General features: G+C 42.9%; 1 protein-coding gene across 7 annotated transcripts in view; it reads left to right on the forward strand.

Annotated features, from left to right (window-relative positions):
• The window catches only part of LOC139552367 (retinoic acid receptor RXR-alpha-A-like), a 151704-nt gene extending 128639 nt beyond the window's left edge, over positions 1 to 23065 (forward strand). For all 7 annotated transcript variants that reach the window (XM_071364038.1, XM_071364039.1, XM_071364033.1 and 4 more), the window contains 5 exons: positions 323 to 452; positions 2375 to 2507; positions 4026 to 4117; positions 12941 to 13046; positions 19286 to 23065. In XM_071364038.1, coding sequence (XP_071220139.1) covers positions 323 to 452; positions 2375 to 2507; positions 4026 to 4117; positions 12941 to 13046; positions 19286 to 19433 — 609 coding nt within the window. In that variant the 3' untranslated portion in view covers positions 19434 to 23065. The remainder of the gene's footprint in view (positions 1 to 322; positions 453 to 2374; positions 2508 to 4025; positions 4118 to 12940; positions 13047 to 19285) is intronic.
• The last annotated feature ends 86 nt before the right edge of the window (positions 23066 to 23151 follow it).

Consider the following 23151-nt stretch of genomic DNA (forward strand, 5'->3'; position numbering starts at 1 on the left):
CTATGAAAAGCATCGAGACATTATCTCACATTTCTTTTAGACTAACATGTAGTTTCAACAGCAGAGATGTGTATAAACCTTACTGTCTGTCTCTCTGACATTTGGAACATTGTTTCAATATTCAAATGAAATCTGGTAACCCGTTGTATAAAAGTGATAATGCCCTCAAAGCCGGTGTTTGGAGGATATATTGGCACGGTTTGCAACATGCGTGCCAATATATCCTCCAAACACTGTCTTTTTGGGCATTATCACTTAAGTATCTTTCAGTCTTTGCTAAATGTATTTGTGACAGCAATCCTTCCCGTATGTCTCTCTCCAGCCCAATGACCCGGTGACTAACATCTGCCAAGCAGCCGACAAGCAACTCTTTACACTGGTGGAGTGGGCCAAGAGGATCCCCCACTTCTCTGAGCTGCCCCTGGACGACCAGGTCATCCTCCTACGAGCAGGTGAGTTCAACACGACCAGGTCATGAACATTCATCAGACCACATCAGCATCCCCATGGGCAGGTCACTGCAGCATTATGGGCTTTGTAGGCTATTTGTAGGTCAAGAGCAGTCAATCTCATAGAATGAATAATCTGTCATATTCTTTATGTATGCCATCATCATTTGTGAGGGTTTTTTAAGTATTTTCCCTATATGTTGCTGATTGCTTGTCGCTCCTTATACGACGGGTGGGTCTAATCCTGAAAGCTGATTGGTTAAAACCGCATTCCAGCCGGTGTCTATTCCACAAGTTACCACCGGCTAAATCTATGACGTTAAAATGCCTATTTACTCTGTTCCATCTGACTGCACAGTCCACTGTCTCATCAGCCCAGCCAGGCAATTTATACACTTGATTTTAGACTAACATTTGGTTTTCAACAGCGGAGATTTGTATAAACCTTGCTGTCTGTCTCTCCGACATTTGCAACATTGTTTCATTATTCAAATTCGATCTCCAGCTGTCCCATAGTAATGAAGGTGTCGGGAGTCGGGATGAGACAGGTAGGCAGCTTTTCTCAGCCAGTCGAAATTATGAATCAACACCATTTTTATGGATATATACAAAGAACTATCAATAGAAAACAGGCAAAATGAAACGAAGTGCAGCTAGTTTGAAGTCTTTCCAGCTTCAGTTTGAAGTGATTGTGTTAGCTGTGTTCTAGGTTAGCTCTCGAACAACAGTGTCCTGACAAGAGAACTTATGTTCTATGCCAGGTGAAATTGCGCATCATTAGCTCATTGTTATGGATGTATCCAAATACATGTCACTAGAAAACAGCTTAAACACATGCAAATGCAGCTACTTCATTGTTATTCTGGCTGCACTGTTTGACATGACTGTAAGTTAGTAGTAGTTGGCTAGCTGGCAAGCAAGGGATAAGAACGTTGCCAGCCAATATGGGTCGCGTCCATAGATACAGAACAAAAAAGACTGGCAACCGAACCGACAGTAATGGACAACCAGTCGGCTTGGGTAGCAACCCTAGATTTGTGTCAGGACTATATCTTGTGGAAGTATGAAATAGTATGAATGAATTCATCAAAATATTTTTTTTATAAAAATATGTCAATCATTATTTGAATATGTTGATAACTTGTTGTATAAAAGCGATAATGCCCTCAAAGCCGGTGTTTGGAGGATATATTGACATGGTTTGCCGGCCCTCGACAAACCTGTGCCAATATATCCTCCAAACACCTGCTTCTCGTGCATTATCACTTAAGAATTACACAGTTCACTTCCAAACTCACCCTGAGGAAGCCGATCCATCCCCATCCATATCTCTAACCCTCTCCTACCCCGTCTAACCATTCTCCTTCTGGGTACCCATAGTGATTGAGAGAGTGAGACCTTCTGAGAAAGAGCTGTTCTGGAGCTAGCTGAGAGCGTCCTCTCTCTTCTTCTCAGCGCTCAGCTCACGTCTTCTATAAATAACCACTTTGGGTCTGCTGTCTCACAGATTAAAGCATTCTAGCCCCTCTCATTCCCAGCTCAACTCTGGGGAAAAGCGGATAGTGTTGCTAGGCAGAACAGTTAAAGGAGCCCTGTCACTCAAACAGCACAACGCTCTCCGTGCTTTACCCTTACTTGGTATATGAAGTGTTTTGCCTTTATTGGGATGGCAGGCGCAGTACACCCTGTTAAACACTTGTCTCTCTGGGAAGCACGTCTGAGATGGGCTGCTAATGGCCCACAACCTATGCATGAAAGAGCTTTCTGGTTTGCCTAATCAGCCTAGAATTGATTCATTGGAATTCCCTTCCCTTGTTGTCAGCTCAATTTAGTTTGAATGTTGAATGCAACTTGATGAACTTTGTAATAGGTTTTCACTCCTTATCTCTCTTCTTATTCTTCCTTCCCTCACTTTTTTCCCTCAGGGTGGAATGAGCTACTCATCGCATCCTTCTCACACCGTTCGATAGCGGTGAAAGATGGGATCCTCCTAGCAACAGGGCTACACGTCCATCGTAACAGCGCCCACAGTGCTGGAGTGGGAGCCATCTTTGACAGGTAGTCAAGATCACCCTGTTGACACTGCCTTGATACAATCAGCTTTGTGAAATACATTTTTGTTGGTTGCTATGCGAAGTTTCCACAGTTTCCACAATTTGGGCAAGAGAAAAGTAGACCCTGACCTGTAACAGTGAAAAGGCTCTGTCAGAAGAAGAGGTAGTGATGCGTAACAGAGAGTGCTCTTATTATTGATTAACACACATTCATTAAATATGTATGGCTACAGGCAACGGACATCACAGGGAGATGGAGATCTGCTCAGACAGACATTTTGAAAAAATCTATTTAAATGCGTTCCTGATGAAATCCCACTCTTTTGACTGCAATCCCATGGCAGGCTGTGACTATTCCAAAGCAGATATTGACCTTCTTTTCCATTAGTCACATTTGATGCCTATTGTTGCATTGTTTGTTTTTTAAAGTCACATTTGTATAGACGAATGTATACAAAAGAACAGTATATTCCTTCTCAGTGTACACAGAAGTTGATAAGGCCATCCACTGTGAGATCAATCCAAGAGATGGTATTGTTAAGCACTCCAACGCTCTAAACCCTGTGTCCCCTGGCATGCTGAGTCACACACTGAAGTGTTCTTTTGAGGGCAACAGCTCTCTCTCTCTCTCTCTCTCTCTCTCTCTCTCTCTCTCTCTCTCTCTCTCTCTCTCTCTCTCTCTCTCTCTCTCTCTCTCTCTCTCTCTCTCTCGCTCTCTCTCTCTCTCTTTCCCATCTTTCTCTCCCTCTGCTCTCTTTCTCTCTTCTCTCTCTCCTTCTCTTTCTCCCCCCTCCCACTCTCTCTCTCTATCTCCCTCTATCCCCAGCTGGGAATCTGTGCTCAGTGATTAGCATACTGCCAGTTCACTACTTCTAATGGATGGATTACATCTTTGCATTAACTGGGGACGCATTAAGATGACTGATAATGAAGCTCTATCTGCTCCTTCTTCTCTCCTTTCCTCTTCTCTTCTCTTCTCTCTGCCATACAAATGAAGAGGGCGGTTAACTTAAACACTCAAGTCTTTTTTTACCCTCATTGTTCCAACAGGCAAATTAAATTAGGATGAGCTAAGAGCTGCAATTGACTTGAAAGAGTGACATAGGGAGAGGGAGAGAGAGAGCGGGCGTGATGGAGTCAGAGAGGGGTGAGGAGTTTGAGCAGTCGGGTCATACTCCCAAAACGAAACGCAGCCCCGCCTAGTGATGTCACACGCGGGCGCCGGGAATGTCAGTGTTCGGTTACAGTCTGTGATTATGTTTGCGCTATGTCGTTCATGTATTTCCTTTTATCAGACATGTTCTAAGCAGCTTGAATTACGTGGTGTAGGCAGGGCTGTACGGTTTCTAGCTGGTTGAACATCCCATGTGTGTCAGGCCAGTTGGGCCTTGTTGTCAATTGATTTGTATTGAGTTTCCATTGAGTTTCACCTGTAGATAAAGGAGGGTGTAATGAACGGTGACCAAGGGAGGTGTTGCTGGCTGATGGTCAGATCTCTAAGAGCCTGTCTCTCTCCATCCAGAGTGCTCACAGAACTGGTGTCCAAGATGAGAGACATGCAGATGGATAAGACAGAGCTGGGGTGCCTTCGAGCCATCGTCCTCTTCAACCCAGGTATCACATACATACACTCCTACCACCCCTTTAATCCAGAGCCTTTTAGATTAGATTATTAGATTATAATAACAGAAAAAAAGGGTTCTGCTTGAATACATCTGTTCCTGCTACTTTAACCTCCCAAACAATGACTGCACATGATACCAGTAAACTCTTATACTGTGTGGCCCTCAAGGACCATAATACACCCTCCTTGTCGTGCTGCTGCTCCAGTTTCAACTGTTCTGCCTGCGGCCTTTGAACCCTGACCTGTTCACTGGACGTGCTACCTTGTCCTGGACCTGCTATTTTTGACCCTGTCTCTCTCCCGCTCCCTTTTTCTCTCTCTCTCTTTCTCTCTCTCTCTCTCTCTCTCTCTCTCTCTCTCTCTCTCTCTCTCTCTCTCTCTCTCTCTCTCTCTCTCTCTCTCTCTCTCTCTCTCTCTCTCTCTCCCTCCCTCCCTCCATCTCTCTCTCCCTCTCTACCGCACCTGCTGTCTCGACCTCTGAATGCTCAGCTATGACAAGACAACTGACAGTTAATTCTGAGCTGCTGACTTGTTGCACCCTCTACAACCACTGTGATTATTATTTGACTCTGCTGGTCATCTATGAACATTTGAACATCTTGGAGAACGATCTGGCCTTAATGGCCATGTACTCTTATAATCTCCACCTGGCACAGCACAGCCAGAAGAGGATTGATCACCCCTCAGAGCCTGGTTCCTCTCTAGGTTTCTTCCTAGGTTCCTGCCTTTCTAGGGAGTTTTTCCTAGCCACCGTGCTTCTACATCTGCATTGTTTGCTGTTTGGGGTTTTAGGCTGGATTCTGTGTAAGAACTTTGCGACATCTGCGGATGTAAAAAGGGCTTTATAAATACATTTGATTGATTGATTGATTGATGCACACACACCACCATCACCCACCAGACACATGTTCCTGAAGTGGTTTTTCCCACCCACGTAAGTGGCATGGCACTTATGTGGCCCGCAGCACTCTGCCCGCAGTGCCCACAGACAGCCTCTAGCCTCCAACCTTCTGCTTTGCAAGCCCTCTGATAGCCCTCTGATAGCCCTCTGCTCTGCTAGCCCTCTGCTCTGCTAGCCCTCTGCTATCCCTCTACTCTACTAGCCCTCTGCTAGCCCTCTGCTAGGCCTCTGCTCTGCTAGCCCTCTGCTCTGCTAGCCCTCTGCTCTGATAGCCCTCTGCTAGCCCTCTGCTCTGCTAGCCCTCTGATAGCCCTCTGATAGCCCTCTGCTAGCCCTCTGCTCTGCTAGCCCTCTGCTATCCCTCTACTCTACTAGCCCTCTGCTAGCCCTCTGCTAGGCCTCTGCTCTGCTAGCCCTCTGCTCTGCTAGCCCTCTGCTCTGATAGCCCTCTGCTAGCCCTCTGCTAGCCCTCTGATAGCCCTCTGCTAGCCCTCTGCTATCCCTCTACTCTACTAGCCCTCTGCTAGCCCTCTGCTAGGCCTCTGCTCTGCTAGCCCTCTGCTAGCCCTCTGCTCTGCTAGCCCTCTGTTCTGATAGCCCTCTGCTAGCCCTCTGCTCTGCTAGCCCTCTGCTAGCCCTCTGCTCTGCTAGCCCTCTGCTAGCCCTCTGCTCTGCTAGCCCTCTGCTCTGATAGCCCTCTGCTAGCCCTCTGCTCTGCTAGCCCTCTGATAGCCCTCTGATAGCCCTCTGCTAGGCCTCTGCTCTGCTAGCCCTCTGCTAGCCCTCTGCTCTGCTAGCCCTCTGTTCTGATAGCCCTCTGCTAGCCCTCTGCTCTGCTAGCCCTCTGCTCTGCTAGCCCTCTGCTATCCCTCTGCTCTGCTAGCCCTCTGCTCTGATAGCCCTCTGCTAGCCCTCTGCTCTGCTAGCCCTCTGCTATCCCTCTACTCTACTAGCCCTCTGCTAGCCCTCTGCTAGGCCTCTGCTCTGCTAGCCCTCTGCTCTGCTACCCTTCTGCTCTGCTACCCTTCTGCACTGCTAACCCTCTGCTCTGCTAACCCTCTGCTCTACTAGCCCTCTGCTAGCCCTCTGCTCTGCTAGTTCTCTGCTCTGCTAGTTCTCTGCTCTGCTAACTCTTTGCTAACCCTCTGCTAGCCCTCTGCTAGCCCTCTGCTCTGCTAGTTCTCTGCTCTGCTAGCCCTCTGTGGGGTCATGTCTATGTTCCCTCAGCCGTATGTTCCCTGGGCCCCATGTTCCCTCAGACCCATGTTCTCTCAATTCTATCTTTTAAACGTGGTAGTGTGCGTGGTCAATGGTGCGGTCTCCGACTGGACATTTTACTGGCTGCAGAGAAGGAATTGCAGTTTTAAAGGTAATTCCTTGCAATTCTATACAGTTAGCCATGGGGCTGAGAAAACATTTTCCATTTCAAATCTAATTAACTTCCATTCTACACATTTCGCAATGGCTTAAGCTGTGTTCTTATGCTATCTCAGTGGCTCAAACATTATATCAAACTCAATGGGGTCCCCATGCCATGCCATTGGTGATTGTTTGTTCTCAAAGATGATCTTAAAACATAGTTTATATCGTTTAAATAGTAACTTTCATTTTTTTTTTTATGTAATCGAAAGCCAGATGTTTTAGGCTTATTTATAGTGAAACACATCAATTCTGGTCTTCATTTTGACAGTTTGTTCCTTTTGTTCCTAGCGGTTCAACTCTAACGTTACCATTGATATTGTGATGTAGATGCACCTTGAGAAGGGAGGGCTTTGATATGAAATATATTTGATATACAGTATATATACAGTACCAGTCAAAGGTTTGGACACACCTACTCATTCAAGGGTTTTTCTTAATTTTTTAAAACTATTTTCTACATTGTAGAATAATAGTGCAGACATCAAAACTGTTAAATAACACATATGGAATCATGTAGTAACCAAAAAAGTGTTAAACATATCAAAATATATTTTATATTTGAGATTCTTCCAACTAGCCACCCTTTGCCTTAATGACAGCTTTGCACACTCTTGGCATTCTCTGAACCAGCTTCATGAGGTTTTCACCTGGAATGCATTTCAATTATCATGTGTGCCTTGTTAAAAGTTAATTTGTGCAATTTCTTTCCTTCTTAATGTGTTTGAGCCAGTCAGTTGTGTTGTGACAAGGTAGGGGGGTATACAGAAGATACCAAATAGGGCTAAAAGACCAAGTCTATATTATGGCAAGAACAGCTCAAATAAGCAAAGAGAAACGACAGTCCAACATTACTTTAAAACATGAAGGTCAGTCAAGCCGGATCATTTCAAGAACTTTGAACGCAGTCGCAAAAAACATCAAGCGCTATGATGAAACTAGCTCTCAAGAGGACCACCACAGGAAAGGAGGACTCAGAGTTACCTCTGCTGCATAGGATAAGTCAGAGGTGTGGACTCGTGTCACATGACTTGTACTCAAGTCAGACTCGAGTCACAAATATGATGACTTGCAACTCGACTTTGACTTTAACACCAATGACTCGTGACTTAACTTGGACTTGAGCCTTTTGACTCGAACTGACTTGATACCCTCCCCAAGCCCAAATATAAAAAATGATGCTATTAAAAAAAGTGTGCAGCGCATCAACTCTTCATTTAACGGATTACAGTTTGAATCGGACAGCAGCCAATCAAATTGTGCCAGCTGAGAAAAAGTTGTGTGTGGCAGTGCAGAGGAACGTTGGTGAGTGAATTCAGGTGGAGCCCTTGGAAAGATGATATCCAAAATTATTATTTTCAGATATAAAGACTACGCTGTAGTCAACAAAAAACGGATTGCAGCTTGCAAAACATGCTTGAAGGAAATTACAGACGGAGGCGCAACAACTTCCAACTTTGGAAGGTTGGGCGATTGTGTACAAGCCTACATCGCCCGATTGTGCTCCATAGCGATCCTCGATAGTCGAACACTATGGGGGGGGGGGTCTTTCTCATGGCTACCCATGTATTTCCATGGAAATATAAAGTTTATTTGGAAAGTAATAAATATATAAGCATTCATGATTTGCGTAAATGTAATTTACTAACTACTACTCTTATTAAAAATATGAAATAGTATTACATTTGGTGAAGAGCACATTATGACTTGTTTAGGACTCGAAACTCAAAGTTTAGGACTTGAGACTTGACTTGAGACTTGTCGGTCTTGACTTGACTCAGACTTGCCTGTCTTGACTTAGGACTTGACTTGGGACTTGAGTGCTAAGACGTGAGACTTACTTGTGACTTGTAAAACAATGACTTGGTCCCACCTCTGGGATAAGTTCATTAGAGTTAACTGCACCTCAGATTGCAGCCCAAATAAATGTAACAGACACATCTCAACATCAACTGTTCAGAGGAGACTGTGTGAATCAGGCCTTCATGGTCGAATTGCTGCAAAGAAACCACTACTGAAGGACACCAATTATAAGAAGAGACTTGCTTGGGCCAAGAAACACGAACAATGGACATTAGACCGGTGGAAATCTGTCCTTTGGTCTGATGAGTCCAAATGTAAGATTTTTGGATCCAACCACCGTGTCTTTGTGAGACGCAGAGTAGGTGAACGGATGATCTCTGCATGTGTGGTTCCAACCGTGACGCATGGAGGAGTAGGTATGATGGTGTGGGGGTGCTTTGCTGGTGACACTGTCAGTGATTTATTTAGAATTCAAGGCACACTTAACCAGCATGGCTACCACAGCATTCTGCAGCGATATGCCATCCCATCTGGTTTGCGCTTAGTGGGACTATCATTTGGTTTCCAACAGGACAATGACCGAAAACACACCTCCAGGCTGTGTAAGGGCTATTTGACCAAGAAGGAGAGTGATGGAGTGCTGCATCAGATGACCTGGCCGCCACAATCACCCGACCTCAACCCAATTGAAATGGTTTGGGAGGAGTTGGACCGCAGTGTGAAGGAAAAGCAGCTAACAAGTGCTCAGCATATGTGGGAACTCCTTCAAGACTGTTGGAAAAGCATTCCTCATGAAGCTGGTTCAGAGAATGCCAAGATTGTGCAAAGTTGTCATCAAGGCAAAGGGTGGCTACTTGGAAGAATCTCAAATCTCAAATATATTTTGATTTGTTTAACACATTTTTGGTTACGACATAATTCAATATGTGTTATTTCATAGTTTTGATGTCTTCACTATTATTCTACAATGTAGAAAATAGTAATATTAAAGAAAAACCCTTGAATGAGTTGGTGTGTCCAAACGTTTGACTGGTACTGTATGACATACTGTATGACATACAAAATATTTACACAAGAAGCCACCTAATATCACACAGTCAAACTCTTCAGTCATTTAGTAAGTTTCACCATTATATATATACACTACCGTTCATAAGTTTGGGGTCACTTATAAATGTTCTTGTTTTTGAAAGAAAAGCACATTTTTGGTCCATTAAAATAACATCAAATTGATCCGGAATACAGTGCAAACAATGTTAATGTTGTAAATTACTATTGTAGCTGGAAACGGCAGATTTTGTATGGAATATCTACATAGGCGTACAGAGGCCCATTATCAGCAACCATCACTCCTGTGTTCCAATGGCACGTTGTGTTAGCTAATCCAAGTTTATCATTTTAAAAGGCTAATTGATCATTGGAAAACCATTTTGCAATTATGTTAGCACAGCAGAAAACTGTTTAAAGAAGCAATAAAACTGGCCTTCTTTAGACTAGTTGAGTATCTGGAGCATCAGCATTTGTGGGTTCGATCACAGGCTCAAAATGGCCATAAACAAAGCACTTTCTTCTGAAACTCGTCAATCTATTCTTGTTCTGAGAAATGAAGGCTATTCCATGCGAGAAATTGCCAAGAAACTGAAAATCAGATACAACGCTGTGTACTACTCCCTTCACAGAACAGCGCAAACTGGCTCGAACCAGAATAGAAAGAGGAGTGGGAGGCCCCGGTGCACAACTGAGCAAAAGGACAAGTACATTAGAGTGTCTAGTTTGAGAAACAGACGCCTCACATGTCCTCAACTGGCAGCTTCATTAAATAGTACCCGCAAAACACCAGTCTCAACGTCAACAGTGAAGAGGCGACTCCGGGATGCTGGCCTTCTAGGCAGAGTTCCTCTGTCCAGTGTCTGTGTTATTTTGCGTAAATACAAAAATATGGGTTGGATTGAATCGAGCCAATAATCTTAATTTTCAAGGTGATGATTGCACTTTTCTTCACAACACCTCAATGTGTCCACATTTAAAATATATTTTTCGTGGGGATTTTGGGCGGATTCGAACTTACACATATATATTTTTAAATCATATTTTGGGGCGTGGCGGTAACGATTTAACACACCGCTGCTAAATGAATACAGGGGAACCACAGATAGGGCTGAGGGAACATAGGGTTGAGGAAACATAGTGTTGAGGGAACATAGGGCCCAGGGAACATAGATCACAGGGATCATAGATCACAGGGCTGAGGGAACATAGGGCCCAGGGAACATAGGGGTGAAAGAGAACATAGGGTGGACCCCCCTCTGCTCTGCTAGCCCTCCGCTAGCCCTCCGCTAGCCCTCTGCCATCCCTCTGTTAGCCCTGCGCTAGCCCTCTGCTAGCCCTCTACTCTATGGTACAGGCCAGGGTTAACTTCATTACCATGCTGAGTGCCCGCGCCAGCAATGCCCAGCTGGCACCAGACATGCTCCCTGTCTTTAATGAGTCTGTGCCGTGGCCCCGGAGACAAAGAGCAGTGTGGGAACGTGCCGCCGGGCCTCATTCTCCCAGGACAGACTGCTCCTCTGTGCTCCTGGGTCACTCTGTTATAGCCCTGGCTCTGGAACACATCACAGCCTACTTTCCCCTAATTAGGAGCATCTCACAGAGATGGCCTAACAGGGGGAATGCTGGGATTCAGAGGGACTGAGTCCTTTCCCACACTGAGATGAGAGTATTGCTGTATTCAGGCCTGTTCAGTTTCCTTTAAAACAAATACTTGCTCAGTGGTAACCAATCAGACCCAGAAATGTGTTGCCTAATATTTTGAATCAGGACACTTTATGCCCGTATACACAAAGTGTCTAGGAGTAGAACATTTGTTGTAAATGCTGAGAATAGAGACATTTTACTCCTACTTTTAGGATTGGGCAATTGAAGGCATCTAGGGATTATGTTAACTTTGATTGTGTTCAACATTATCGGCAAGTGACTTGATGCCAAAGCATTTTAGGGTTGTTAAAACAGTAATATTCGTTTTAAAAAATCCTCTATTAACAACCATCAGAATTGGTAAAAAAAATGTTACGCGGGGCCTCCCGAGTGGCACAGCGGTCTAAGGCACTGCATCACAGTGCTGGAGGTATCATTACAGCCCTGGGTTCAATCCCAATCCCAATCCCATATGGCGGCACACAATTGGCCCAGCATCGTCCGGGTTAGGGGAGGGTTTGGTCGGGGGAGCTTTACTTGTCTCATTGCGCTCTAGCAACTCATTGTGGCGGGCCGGGTGCCTGCAGGCTGACCTCTGTCATCAGTTGGATGGTGTTTGCTCTGACACATTGGTGCAGCTGGTTTTGGTTTAAGTGGGCGAGGGTTAAGAAGCGCGATTTGGCGGGTCATGTTTCAGAGGACGCGTGACTCGACCTTTGCTGCCCGTTTGGGAGTTGTAGCGATGAGATCGAAATTGGAGGTAAAATACAAACCAAAAACGATATATATGTGGTTATGCATGCCAACATATTAGGCAATAATTAAGAGTAGGCAAAGTGATTGTGTCAGAAGAAAATTCTATCATTCGTTTTATCAATGCAACATTTGATTTACAGTCACGTTAACCGTGGTTGTCTGAAGCGTACTATAGAAATCACACCTGGCAATGCCTCATCGCGATTGGTTATTCCCCACCATTTGCAACAATGTCAATGAGCTTCATCACTATCTTTCCTGTGCGGTACCTTAAACTGTCGTGATTACCAGCGGAGATCAACATTAATGATGCAACTTTTATTACCTCTGAAGAGTATCTTAAATAACTCTCACGCATCCCGGTAATAAAAAAGGCCACTTGTCTTTTGCTACTAGCACTGATTTAGCTGATAATTACTTTGTAGAGGGAAAATGTACTTGATACGATTGTGATGTGTTGTTGTCTCACCTAGCTTTCTTAAGACGTTTGCACTAACTGTAAGTTGCTCTGAATAAGAGCGTCTGCTAAATGACTAAAATGTAAATGCAAAATGTATGAGTTGATTTTACTTCTAGATCAGAGTTTGTCTGTGCAGTGTAACATCATCCTAAAAGCTGGCAGTTTTTTGTTGTTGTCTTAAGACAGGCTTTAACAGGATTCCTAGGACTTTTTCTGAGATGCTTTGTGGATACGGGCGTGTTATGTTGTTGTTGTTGGTGACTGTGATGTATTGAAAATGAAAATAAAATGTTTGAAGGAAAGAAACGTTTGTTGTAAAATAGCCAAAGCAAAGAACAAGTTTTACCTCAAATTGCCTTAGAATGTAGGGTTATCCAACCTCTTGCCAGAGTGGAAAACACAAGGTCATAGACATAACCTACATGTGTTGCCTCATCCAGGCTGTGTAATGGGGAGAATTACCCTGCATATGTATATGAGACAAAACCCAGTAGGGTAGATCACATGTCATTTGATAGTGTTAAAGGCTTCTGATGGCAGCATGCAGGGTTAGGGGTAGCCAGCCTGTCCACTGCTGTTTAGCCATATCACTCCCTGTCTGGCGTCTACATGTACAACCACAGACACAAAGGCATATTATATATAACACACACACACACACACACATAAACACACATGCTTGAATGTACACACAAAGCTGTATATGTACAGACATGCATAAATCCACATTTTGATATCCTGTGACTGTTGTCTGATGCAGTGCTGTGTGTCTCTCCTCAGATTCTAAAGGCTTGTCAAACCCAGGCGAGGTGGAGGCTTTGAGAGAGAAGGTCTACGCCTCTCTGGAGGCCTACTGCAAACAGAAATACCCAGATCAGCCTGGCAGGTACGGATACATGCACCTCCCTCCATAAACTAAGCTTCCCCTGATGTAAATTGTTGTAGTACTCGAGATGGTCTCGGTCTCGAGTCCGGTCTCGAGACTACATATTGAGTGTCTTGGTCTTGTCTTGGTGTTGATAAATTTGTACTTGGTCTTGACTCGGTCTCGGACAGTGAGGACTTCCTGAGACCAGTGGAGTAAAACAATTCAGTTAGCGCATTAAAACCGCTTCGCCAGGCCAAATATACACACTCCTTTCTTAAAACATGAATATCTTAACAGCCGTATCTATTATAGACATGTTTGCGTAGTGGCGAGTGCACTTTTTGTAAAACACAAAGGGCCAGTGGTGTAGCGGAGGGTATACGCTGGTATAAACTGTATACCCCCTTTTTTTCAGTGGGCATTGCGTACACTCACTTCTTAATCCCTACTGATGCGTATCAAAGTAGTGTAGTGGAGGTAAATTACTTATCAATGATGTAGAACAATAGAGAAATCATGCACAAAGTAGCCTACACGATCGCAACGCATGTGAAATATATTCTCATGCATGCTGCACACAGCCTAGTTTCAGTGGAATATCATCTACAGACAGCAGGAGTGTGCAGCTCTCAGCTGGTTGTGGCATGGAGCAGCTCACAGAAGAATGACATCGGTAGCTGGTAGGGTAGTTAAGATGTTTAAACTTATGATATCTGCCAGTAAATACTAACTAAGGCAACAATGGGTATGCAAACCAGGTATTGAAAATTGTTTATCCTATTTCTGATGCGCATTTGTCATCATGCGCTGTTTGCATCAGGACGTAGACATGGATGGGCCTGGTTGGATACAGGCCCAACCACTGGGGAGCCAGGCCCTGACAGGCCTAACCAATCAGATTTATGTGGTTTAAGCATTGTTGTGGACGTAGACCATCAAATGTGATTTTGAGAGTGAAAATCTGATAAATCTATAGGAAAAATACAAAAAACATCGTATCTTTCACACTGGGTGCCTTTCCTTCACTGGGCGGGCCGTTTGGGAGAGTATACTTCTTCAGGCACCATTACACCACTGCAGAGGGCTGATGGAAAGACAGCAGTCACACACAGCATGATGTTAAAGGATAAGCTGTTCATAAACTCTGACATAATGTAATAAGCCAGTAGGTCCCAATCATAAGAATACAAAAACACAACCATTAAGCATTACCCCATCAAAATGTACAACTATTACATCCTATTGCAAAAAACACATTTCACGTTTAGCACACAAAGTAACCACTGACCTAAAGATTAAAGTGGAACTGACAGCGATTTAACTACTTTGCAGATATGAAACAGACGATCATATTATCAGTCAAAAATACCCAATTCACAGTTTTTGCTACAAAACAAACTTTATAAGAGGTTTTAAAAATAGGTTCTATCAGAATAGATGGATGCAGTTCAATACATGATTAATATAATTCACCAATACATTTCTTGGTAGTCCAAAAAATATTACTATCAGTTTATAAATCGCACCTGGCCTGGTACATTGTTTGCTGCCTCCATTCGGGATGCACTTTTTCAGTTTCAATTACTCAATATTCTGGACAAATACGGACGAATGTAACTAAGGCTGGGAATGTCAATACAATCAAACTAGCAAGGGTAATGATCACAAGTCAGCCATAACGTGGCTAATAGGCTAGCGTATCTATTTATGTAGCTAGCTAAAAACACGGAGCCTACCGTTAGCTAGATGCTAGGAGGATGTCATGTCAAGCCATTGGAGGGTGAGTGACTGACTTTCCCCCTCATATCGTTTTTCGGTGGCTACACACAGCTAGAGATGCAGGTATCATTTGGTTAGCTAGCAATAACTTAAACGACTATTATACAGTTAGCATATCTCTTGTGTTCGCAAATGCTCTCTGGCTATCTACTCCGATTTCAGAGGACTCTCATCTGAGTGTGCCAGAGCGCAGAACAACTGATGAATTTACGAACGCGTAACACCTGCTGAATATGACTGGTGTCAGTAAACGTTGGCAAAAAAAAGTTATAGTTAGTCAAGAACAGCCTAACCAGCTCTGCTACGGCAAGTAAAATGGAGTGAGATGTTCTCTCATTTGTGTCTGGACGTAGCTAGCTGGCAAGCTAGCCTACTTTAGCCGGTTAGCTTGGGTGCTTGGTTGGGACAAGCATGCATTGGCAGGCACACTGCAGAAGGACGAGGAGGACACAATTCCCCATCGTTTTCAGTGCAATTTCGACAGCCAACTAGCTGAAAAAGTTTGAGAGGGTTCATCTAATGCCTGTAAACACTCAGTCCAGTTCAAAGTGAATGATGGCAGGCCCATGTGGCAAATGGCTTGTTTTTATAAAGGTCTACTGTAGCTCTGGTTGGCTATAGTGCACCGGTCTGTATAGACTCCAGTCCTGCACAAGACAAAAGGTTACAAAAAAAATGTTTTTTCCGCCAATTGGTATCCAATTGGTAGTTACAGTCTTGTCCCATCGCTGCAACTCCCGTACGGACTCGGGAGAGGCGAAGGTCGAGAGCCGTGCGTCCTCCAAAACGCAACACAGCCAAGCTGCTTCTTGACAGTGCCTGCTTAACCCGGAAGCCAGCCGCACCAATGTGTCAGAGGAAACACCATACACCTGGCAACCGTGTCAGCATATATTGCACCCGGCCTGCCACAGGAGTCGCTAGAGCGCAATGGGACAAGAACATCCCTGCCGGCCAAACCACCCCATGGGTCTCCCGGTCGCGACCGGCTGCGAGTCTGGACTCGAACCAGGATCTCTAGTGCCTCAGACCACTACGCCACTCGGGTGGGCCCAAGACAGATGTTTTTATTCAGTTTTATTTACTGCAGTGTCTATTAATTTCCCAAATGCACAGCCACTTTCCCACTCTATATTGCTATAGAATTTTGACAATTGCCCTAGTATAAATAATTCCCAAACATTCTAATGTCACGTTTACTCCCTTCTCCCCCTCTCTGGCACTCGTTGTCACCAGTTTTCTCATTATTACGCACATCTGTCACCATCGTTACGTGCACCTGCGCCTCATAAGACTCACCTGGACTCCATCACCTTCCTGATTACCTCCCCTACATCTGTCACTCCCTTTGGTTCTTTCCTGAGGCGTTATTGATTCTATTCATGTGTTTTATGTATGTACGCTATTCGTGTGTCTTGTTTTTTTCTGTAATTTATTAAATTCACTCCCTGTATTTTCTTCCCGACTCCTAGCGTACTCGTTACATCTAAGAATTTATGAAAATGTGAAAATGACCGTATCTAAGTGGTCGCTTGTCAGATAATTGTGTCATATTCTTTGTGGGAGTGTTTATGAACAGATTTTTTGTAAGATTTCATGTTGCTAAAATGCTGTCAGTTCGTCTCTAAATGCAACAAAGTTTCACACACATAAGGTATTTTCAAAGAGATGGCTAACAACAGCAAACGCGCTGCAATACAAAACACAGTTATACTCACCCGATGATGATCGTTTAAAACTAAATTCTTTCAATGGAAAAGCTAACAAATTAGCAACATCATCCTCTTTGATAACGCCTGCTGCAGCCGCGGCAAACTAGCCAACAACAAAAGCTAGCTAGCTAGACCGTGGGAAAACTACTGCTCGCTATTGCGCATTGACCTGTTGGCCTTCAAGAAGGCAGAGTTTCTATACGTTTTTGTAAAAAACTATCCCACTCACTAAGTCAAAATGTGATTGGTTGATTCCACTGTCACTCTAAAATGTTGCATAATACAGTTGAATGGCAGATGCCTTTATCTAGTTTCTGATGCCCTAGCCAATGGCTGACTTAGCTAGCTAGATTTATCTCCCCAGAGACAGCGAAGAAAAATCATGATTGGATCTTTATTTCCTCTTCAGTGTTTACCCTTTCCTTTCCAACAAAAATTGAAGATTAAATCAGAACATCATTGAAAATAATAATATAATTATCATTATTATATTATATTATTATAATCATTATTTTATAAATCCTTAGCCCTTCTCTGAAGGCATAGAAGGCCCATTGCTCCCCCACTGTGTTGGGTTAGTAATCATTTGTAGAGTGGCTCTATTTTGCTTCAGCCTGTATTTATTCTGAATGTCTAAAGAATCCATGTTGTTCTGAAATCTGAACACAGAAATACTGGACATTTTAAACTCTTACTATGGTGGTGATTTTACAAAATAACAATCATGGTCTTGAATTGGACTCGCATTTTTCTGGTCTCGGTCTTGACTTGGTGTCACACCCCTTGTCCCCTGTTCTTGACTCAGACTCGATTTGCTTCAGTCTTGGTCTTGAATCGGTCTCGCTTTAGGTGGTCTCGAACACAACACTGCCAAATAGGTTATTGTTGAATTGCGACTGTCTGTGAAAAGTATAAAGGCCCAACCAGGCATTTCGCAATATTTCAATTGAGTGAACAGTAGGCTATAGACTATCTTATTGGCACCAGCGGAGAGCATCGGCCATCCAGTGAATGTGAATATTCACTCTTTATCATTGTTGGGTCAGTGACACTTCAAAGTTTATTTTTGGACAATAATTTCCTCCTCCAGGTTAGATGGACGTCATATTGTAGGCTATTGGTGTCTCCCCTTCTCGTAGGCCTATTATATTGATCAGACAACTTTGTTATTCATTGATCTGTTTGTCAATGTCAGCAGAACAGGCAACTGTAATTTTTGTCGTATTAACCCTTTAACCGTATTCTCAGCCGACTGGTAGAGAATATTTTGAAAATGGATTTAGAAGTGGAAATGGAAAAATAATCCTGACTTGAATTTGATTGGTCAATTTCTCCAGCCTTCCTGCATTATAATGAACATAATGTGTATCCTTTTGGGTTGCTGCAGTTGTGGTACTGTGTTGTGGCACTCTTTGCCCACTGTAAAATAACTCAAAATCAGTCCCCAAAGATATGGGATTAAAGGCAGGAATTCAGTTTGTGAGGGATTAATATTGCACCATTACTGTTAGTAAAGTCCTTGAAGAGTAGGAATCTGAAGATAAATAGTTCAAATGTAAAAAGGCTCAAAAGCAATCATTTAGAAAATAATTTGCTCAACCAGGCAGTTGATATGTCAGAAAAAAATATGTTGGACTTAAAACAGGGTCAAAATCCTTTAATTAAAAATACTTATTTTGGTGAAAAATATAAATTAATTGTTGACAACTCACTATATTAGGCAACATAAATTGGTTAAGCCACATTTCATGGGCCATTGGGTCAATTAATCAATATTCAGACTTAAGTTTGCCTATAAAATAATGCCTATAATAGTAACATTGCACTATACACCAATTTAAAACACATTAATTTCAATGTCATTGAATATTCATGTTTGGACATACAAAATTACCATAATTGTTCAAATTTTACATCAGTCCTCATTTAACAATGCTTACCTACCAATAAAAGCCATTAGAGAAGACTTAAAGTAAGTTTTGTAATATAATATGGTATTGCTGGTATGACCCTCTTTTGTCTTCTCAACCGCTTGGTAGAGCTGTTATTTCCAAAAGAAACATCAAGTTGAAAAAAAAAGAACAATTGGAAGTTCTTATTTGAGTTGTTAGTAATATGAATTTTAGGTGAAATCATGTTTTTTAAGAAGAGGCAGTTAAAGGATTAAAAAGATTCTGCTAATATCTCCAGTCATATAACAGTGTAGTAGAATTGCATGAGATGTGTTTATAAAAGGCCCAATTATTTTCCATGCATAGTAAGGAGAAGAAGTGTATCTGATATAGCCTATTCTAGCCTAGGCCTACTCTACGCCACTACACACTCAGCCAGGCATTGAACGGTCTTTTTTGCAAACAGTGATTGACTTATATTATTAGCCTAAATTATGACTATTCAGTCTACTCATCACATTAGGAATAGCGTTAGTAGGCTCTTACATAAGTCTGCAAATGCGATGATGCATGGAATGCTTTATTATAAAGGTGCATTTTTATGGTGAAAATTCACTTCCCCAGACTTCAAACTCACCTATGCCTCTTTCTTCTCTTTCTCTACCCCTCTGTCAGTGTGTTTGGCTGAAAGTGCACTGTCTGCTTTCTCTATTGTAGATGTAGACTACCGTATATGACAGATGTCTCAATTCTGTCATGGGCATCCCTTTCATGAATCACTGTACATCAGCATATGAGACAACATCTTGTCTACATCCACCTCTTATTTTCTGTCACATTAATCACAGTTATTTTGTGTCTTTGATTGGGCTAGGTTTGCCAAGCTGTTGCTGCGGTTACCAGCCCTGCGTTCCATTGGTCTGAAGTGTCTGGAGCACCTGTTCTTTTTCAAGCTCATTGGGGACACGCCCATCGACACCTTCCTCATGGAGATGCTAGAGGCGCCCCACCAAATGACATAACTGCAGGCGGGGCGTCGCCCATGTTCCCCTCGCCCCCTCCGCCTCTAACCCCTCTGGATACGGAGGGTGGTCCTGCAAACCACTCCCCCTCGAGAGATTATGTGACATCATTGGATCTAGAGAAGTTGACATCATTGGATCTAGAGAAGTCCCCCCTCTTTGATGTGTTTCAAAAAAACAAGTTCAATGTCCATGGGTCTGTTTTATACACTGTACAAATATATATATATATATATATATATATATATATATTATAACTCATGAGATTAATTGAAAGACAACAATGGACTGGTGATGAAACGGACCGAGGGGAAAGGAAGTGTTTTAAGCCATTGTTTTGTAACGTGAAACAACAACCAAGAAGATCAGGTGTTAAAGGTAGGTCTGTTTGCAGGTGTATTTTGAATTGTGGCGGTTTCATCAGCAGCGTAGGTATTGGGAGAATCGTGTTTTGGACTTGTTGAAGAGAGCCGGGGCTGCATGGGCTGTCCCTGGCTCTGTTCGGGAAGCATCTCACTTTCAGGACTAACTTAAGGGAGATTGGTCCGTTTGCAGGGGGGAGGAACGAGGCCCGGTCTTGTCCGGTCCAATTCGTTCAGGTGCTGTCCGGTTTAATCCGGTCAGGTCCGGTTGGGTCTGTTTTGAGGTGTACTGTATGTGTTTTGGGAGAGAAGGACTCAAGAGGTGGGACCATGCAGATGAACAGTGCTCCACTCAGGTCCCTCAACCCAAACTCAGCCGCTTCTCCACGTCTCCTTATTCTATTAGCACTGTGTGAACATGAGAGGAGAGATGCTACGCCGCTACATCGGTCCAGTGTTCAGAGGCTCAGATAGCTTTAGTGACTGATTGGAGTGAAAGCCTGCAGTGTGGCCTCTTAGGACCAGAGCTGGATGACCTTCATGTGGCCTGAAAAAGCTTATCTCTGGCACTACTCATTCTGTTGTACTGTACTGACATTAGGGGCAGTGTGTATCTGGATTCACCCTCACATAAGCCCTATACTACATGTGCATTGCTGTGTGCTCTGGAAGCTTGGCACAGGAAGACAAGGAAAGCAAACAGATGAAAGTTCTCATCGCTCTACTACAAGCATTGTTCCTTTTTCCTGTCTGCGTTAAGGCGACAACAAAATTAATTTTTCCTGTCTGCGTTAAGGCGACAACAAAAGTAAGAAGAAAAGGACAAATGGTTTGTAGGGAAATGTCAACTGATCTGAACTTTTTAAAGTGATGGCACGACTTTGTCATGTCATGTGTCCCTCCACCTCTGAGACCATTCGTTTCTGCTCCTTCTGTGAATTACAACACACCACACAGCAACCAAGCATGCTGTTCCTCATGGTGTAACCTAGCTTTAGAATGGCCTTTGACCTGTACAGGATATTACAACAGTATTGATGGTATTTGTAAAAAAAATAAGAAAAAAATAAGAAATTGGCAAAATTTGCAATTATCTCTGTTTTCATCCCTCAAACTCTCAGTTCTCTACATAACCCCCCCATGTCAAACAGCCCCATGTCAAACAGTTCATGAGAGAAGTGCTTCAATGCAGTCGTGTTTATGGTGAGATGTTCTCTTATTTGGATTGTGGAGCCCATGCTCCTCCATTGCAAACTCTGGCCCAGACCATCCAATCTGACTGGAGGATGTAGGCCTGGTGAAGAAACAGAGACCCTTGACTGCTCCACTGCCCAGCCTCCCCTCACCCTCAGAGGAATCCACACCCTGCACTTCTCTGGACAACCCAGTTTCATTTAAGTCAAACTGAAATGTTAAATATGTAACATTATGTATAAATCTGCTATATGCCCATATTGCGCATTTTTTTCTTTCTATGCTGCAGCTGCTGCATAACTATGCATCAAGCATTTTTCCAAAGATTGTCCATAGATAGTGCGGTTTTGTTGTTATTATAAAGGGGTGGTTAAACCCTGTCCCGTAGGACAGCAGACTGCTTTGGATTAACCATCAACTCTAGCAGAGCTCCAGGACCAAGTTTATCAGCCCCACATGATAGCAGAATAGAGAGAGATAGAGAGACTTAAACAGAGGAGGGGTTGACCAGTGAGAATAGGGAACTTGGTGGCTGTAGGAGAGCTGTGACTTCCCCCTAGTGGAAGAGATGCACAACTGCTACATTACTTGAATTTTGTACAAGTATTTAATCAGAAAAGGCACTTTTTCATGACATTATCAATATTCATTTTCCTCTTTGGTCAGACAAAACCTAAATTGAATACGTAGCAATAACCACAGCAGGATTGATTGACAAGTCCTTAGTCCAAATCTAGTTAATGTATTTTAGTGAGGTGGATGAATTTTCATTAGGTCTTATTTTAAACTATTCAGGAAACAGAGAAATTACTGCCGTGTTCAGGCCAATTCTGTCTAAACAGTATTTTTATCTGGTCTAAATGGTAATTGTCAGTCAGGAAAAAACTACTGAAAATGAATTGGCTCATTGTTCAAATGATTCCAACTTAAGCACTAGTATAGGTAGTTCTCTGGAACATGAGGTCAAATCAGACTGGCACCCCAACTAAAAGTTCAGAAAAATAACCACATTTTGATGATTCATTTATTTGCAAACGGTTATCCAACTTTTTTAAATGTACACCTAATCTGCTCTCTTGCGTATGATGTCTCCTTTTCTGAGCTTGATTGGGTTCATGTGATTTAAGACCCAGGTATATATATACTGTATGTAAAAGCCATACTCAGATGTGCAAGCTCACTCCCTCCTGCAGGAAATGGACTGATATGATTACTTAGGTAGAATAAATAGCTTAGAAAAATGCTTCATAAACCATAAAGCTCTATTTTGTCTATATGTATATGTGTATATATTTATAAATATATATAAATCCTTTCCGTACATTTGTCCAGTCAATTTTAGCAAGAGGGAGACAACTATTTCAGCTGAAACTATTCTGAGCCAGGACAGATTCCATCGTGTTATACGCAGTAGTTTTTTGGTGTAAAAAAATGTAATCTGAGTTCAACCTTGATTCTCTAAAAGTCAACCAGCAGAATACCAGCAGCTCAAAGCCCTACGAGAAGGTCCCTTGCCAGCTAACAGCAGTTATATATGGGACCTGAAAACATAGCAAAAAACCTGGTTAATACACTCAAAATACACAAAAAGCCCTCCAAAATGGACTGTTGCTAAGCTACACATACATTCAACAATGTTATCAGGAGATGCTGAGCTCATGACACAATCACTGCTTTCTTTGTTCCATAAACAGTAAGAAGTAATGGGGGGAAAAAAACAAAAATATATATTTTTGTACAAACGTAATTTCATCCCTTGCTTATGTACTCTGTCCCCCCCTCCCTTTTCCTCATGTGGGCTGTTGTATACATTGTTTGAGTTAATGTTGATTTGAAATGGGGCAGAAAAAAATCAGACCATGGATGGTCAGGGTGGGGATTGGTTGGCAATGACACCCTGATAACTGTCGTCTATACTTTGTGGCTTTTTTGGCCTATCTCGCTACAAGATGGGATTGTCCTCTTTTAGATTGTCTATTTTTAGGGAGATGGAAAACGGCATCTGTTCTTTGTGGGTTGTTATCGGATGTTCTTTCATGGAAAGAAAAAAATAAAACAAATCTGAAATGAAACTTTCTTGATGCTCCTTGTCTTTGTGCTGTACTCTCTCCTAATAGGACATTACATTTACTGTCCTCAGTTAAAAAGTTACAGGGACTTTG

Source organism: Salvelinus alpinus, chromosome 24 (assembly GCF_045679555.1).
Source record: "Salvelinus alpinus chromosome 24, SLU_Salpinus.1, whole genome shotgun sequence".
Taxonomy (NCBI): Eukaryota; Metazoa; Chordata; class Actinopteri; order Salmoniformes; family Salmonidae; genus Salvelinus; species Salvelinus alpinus.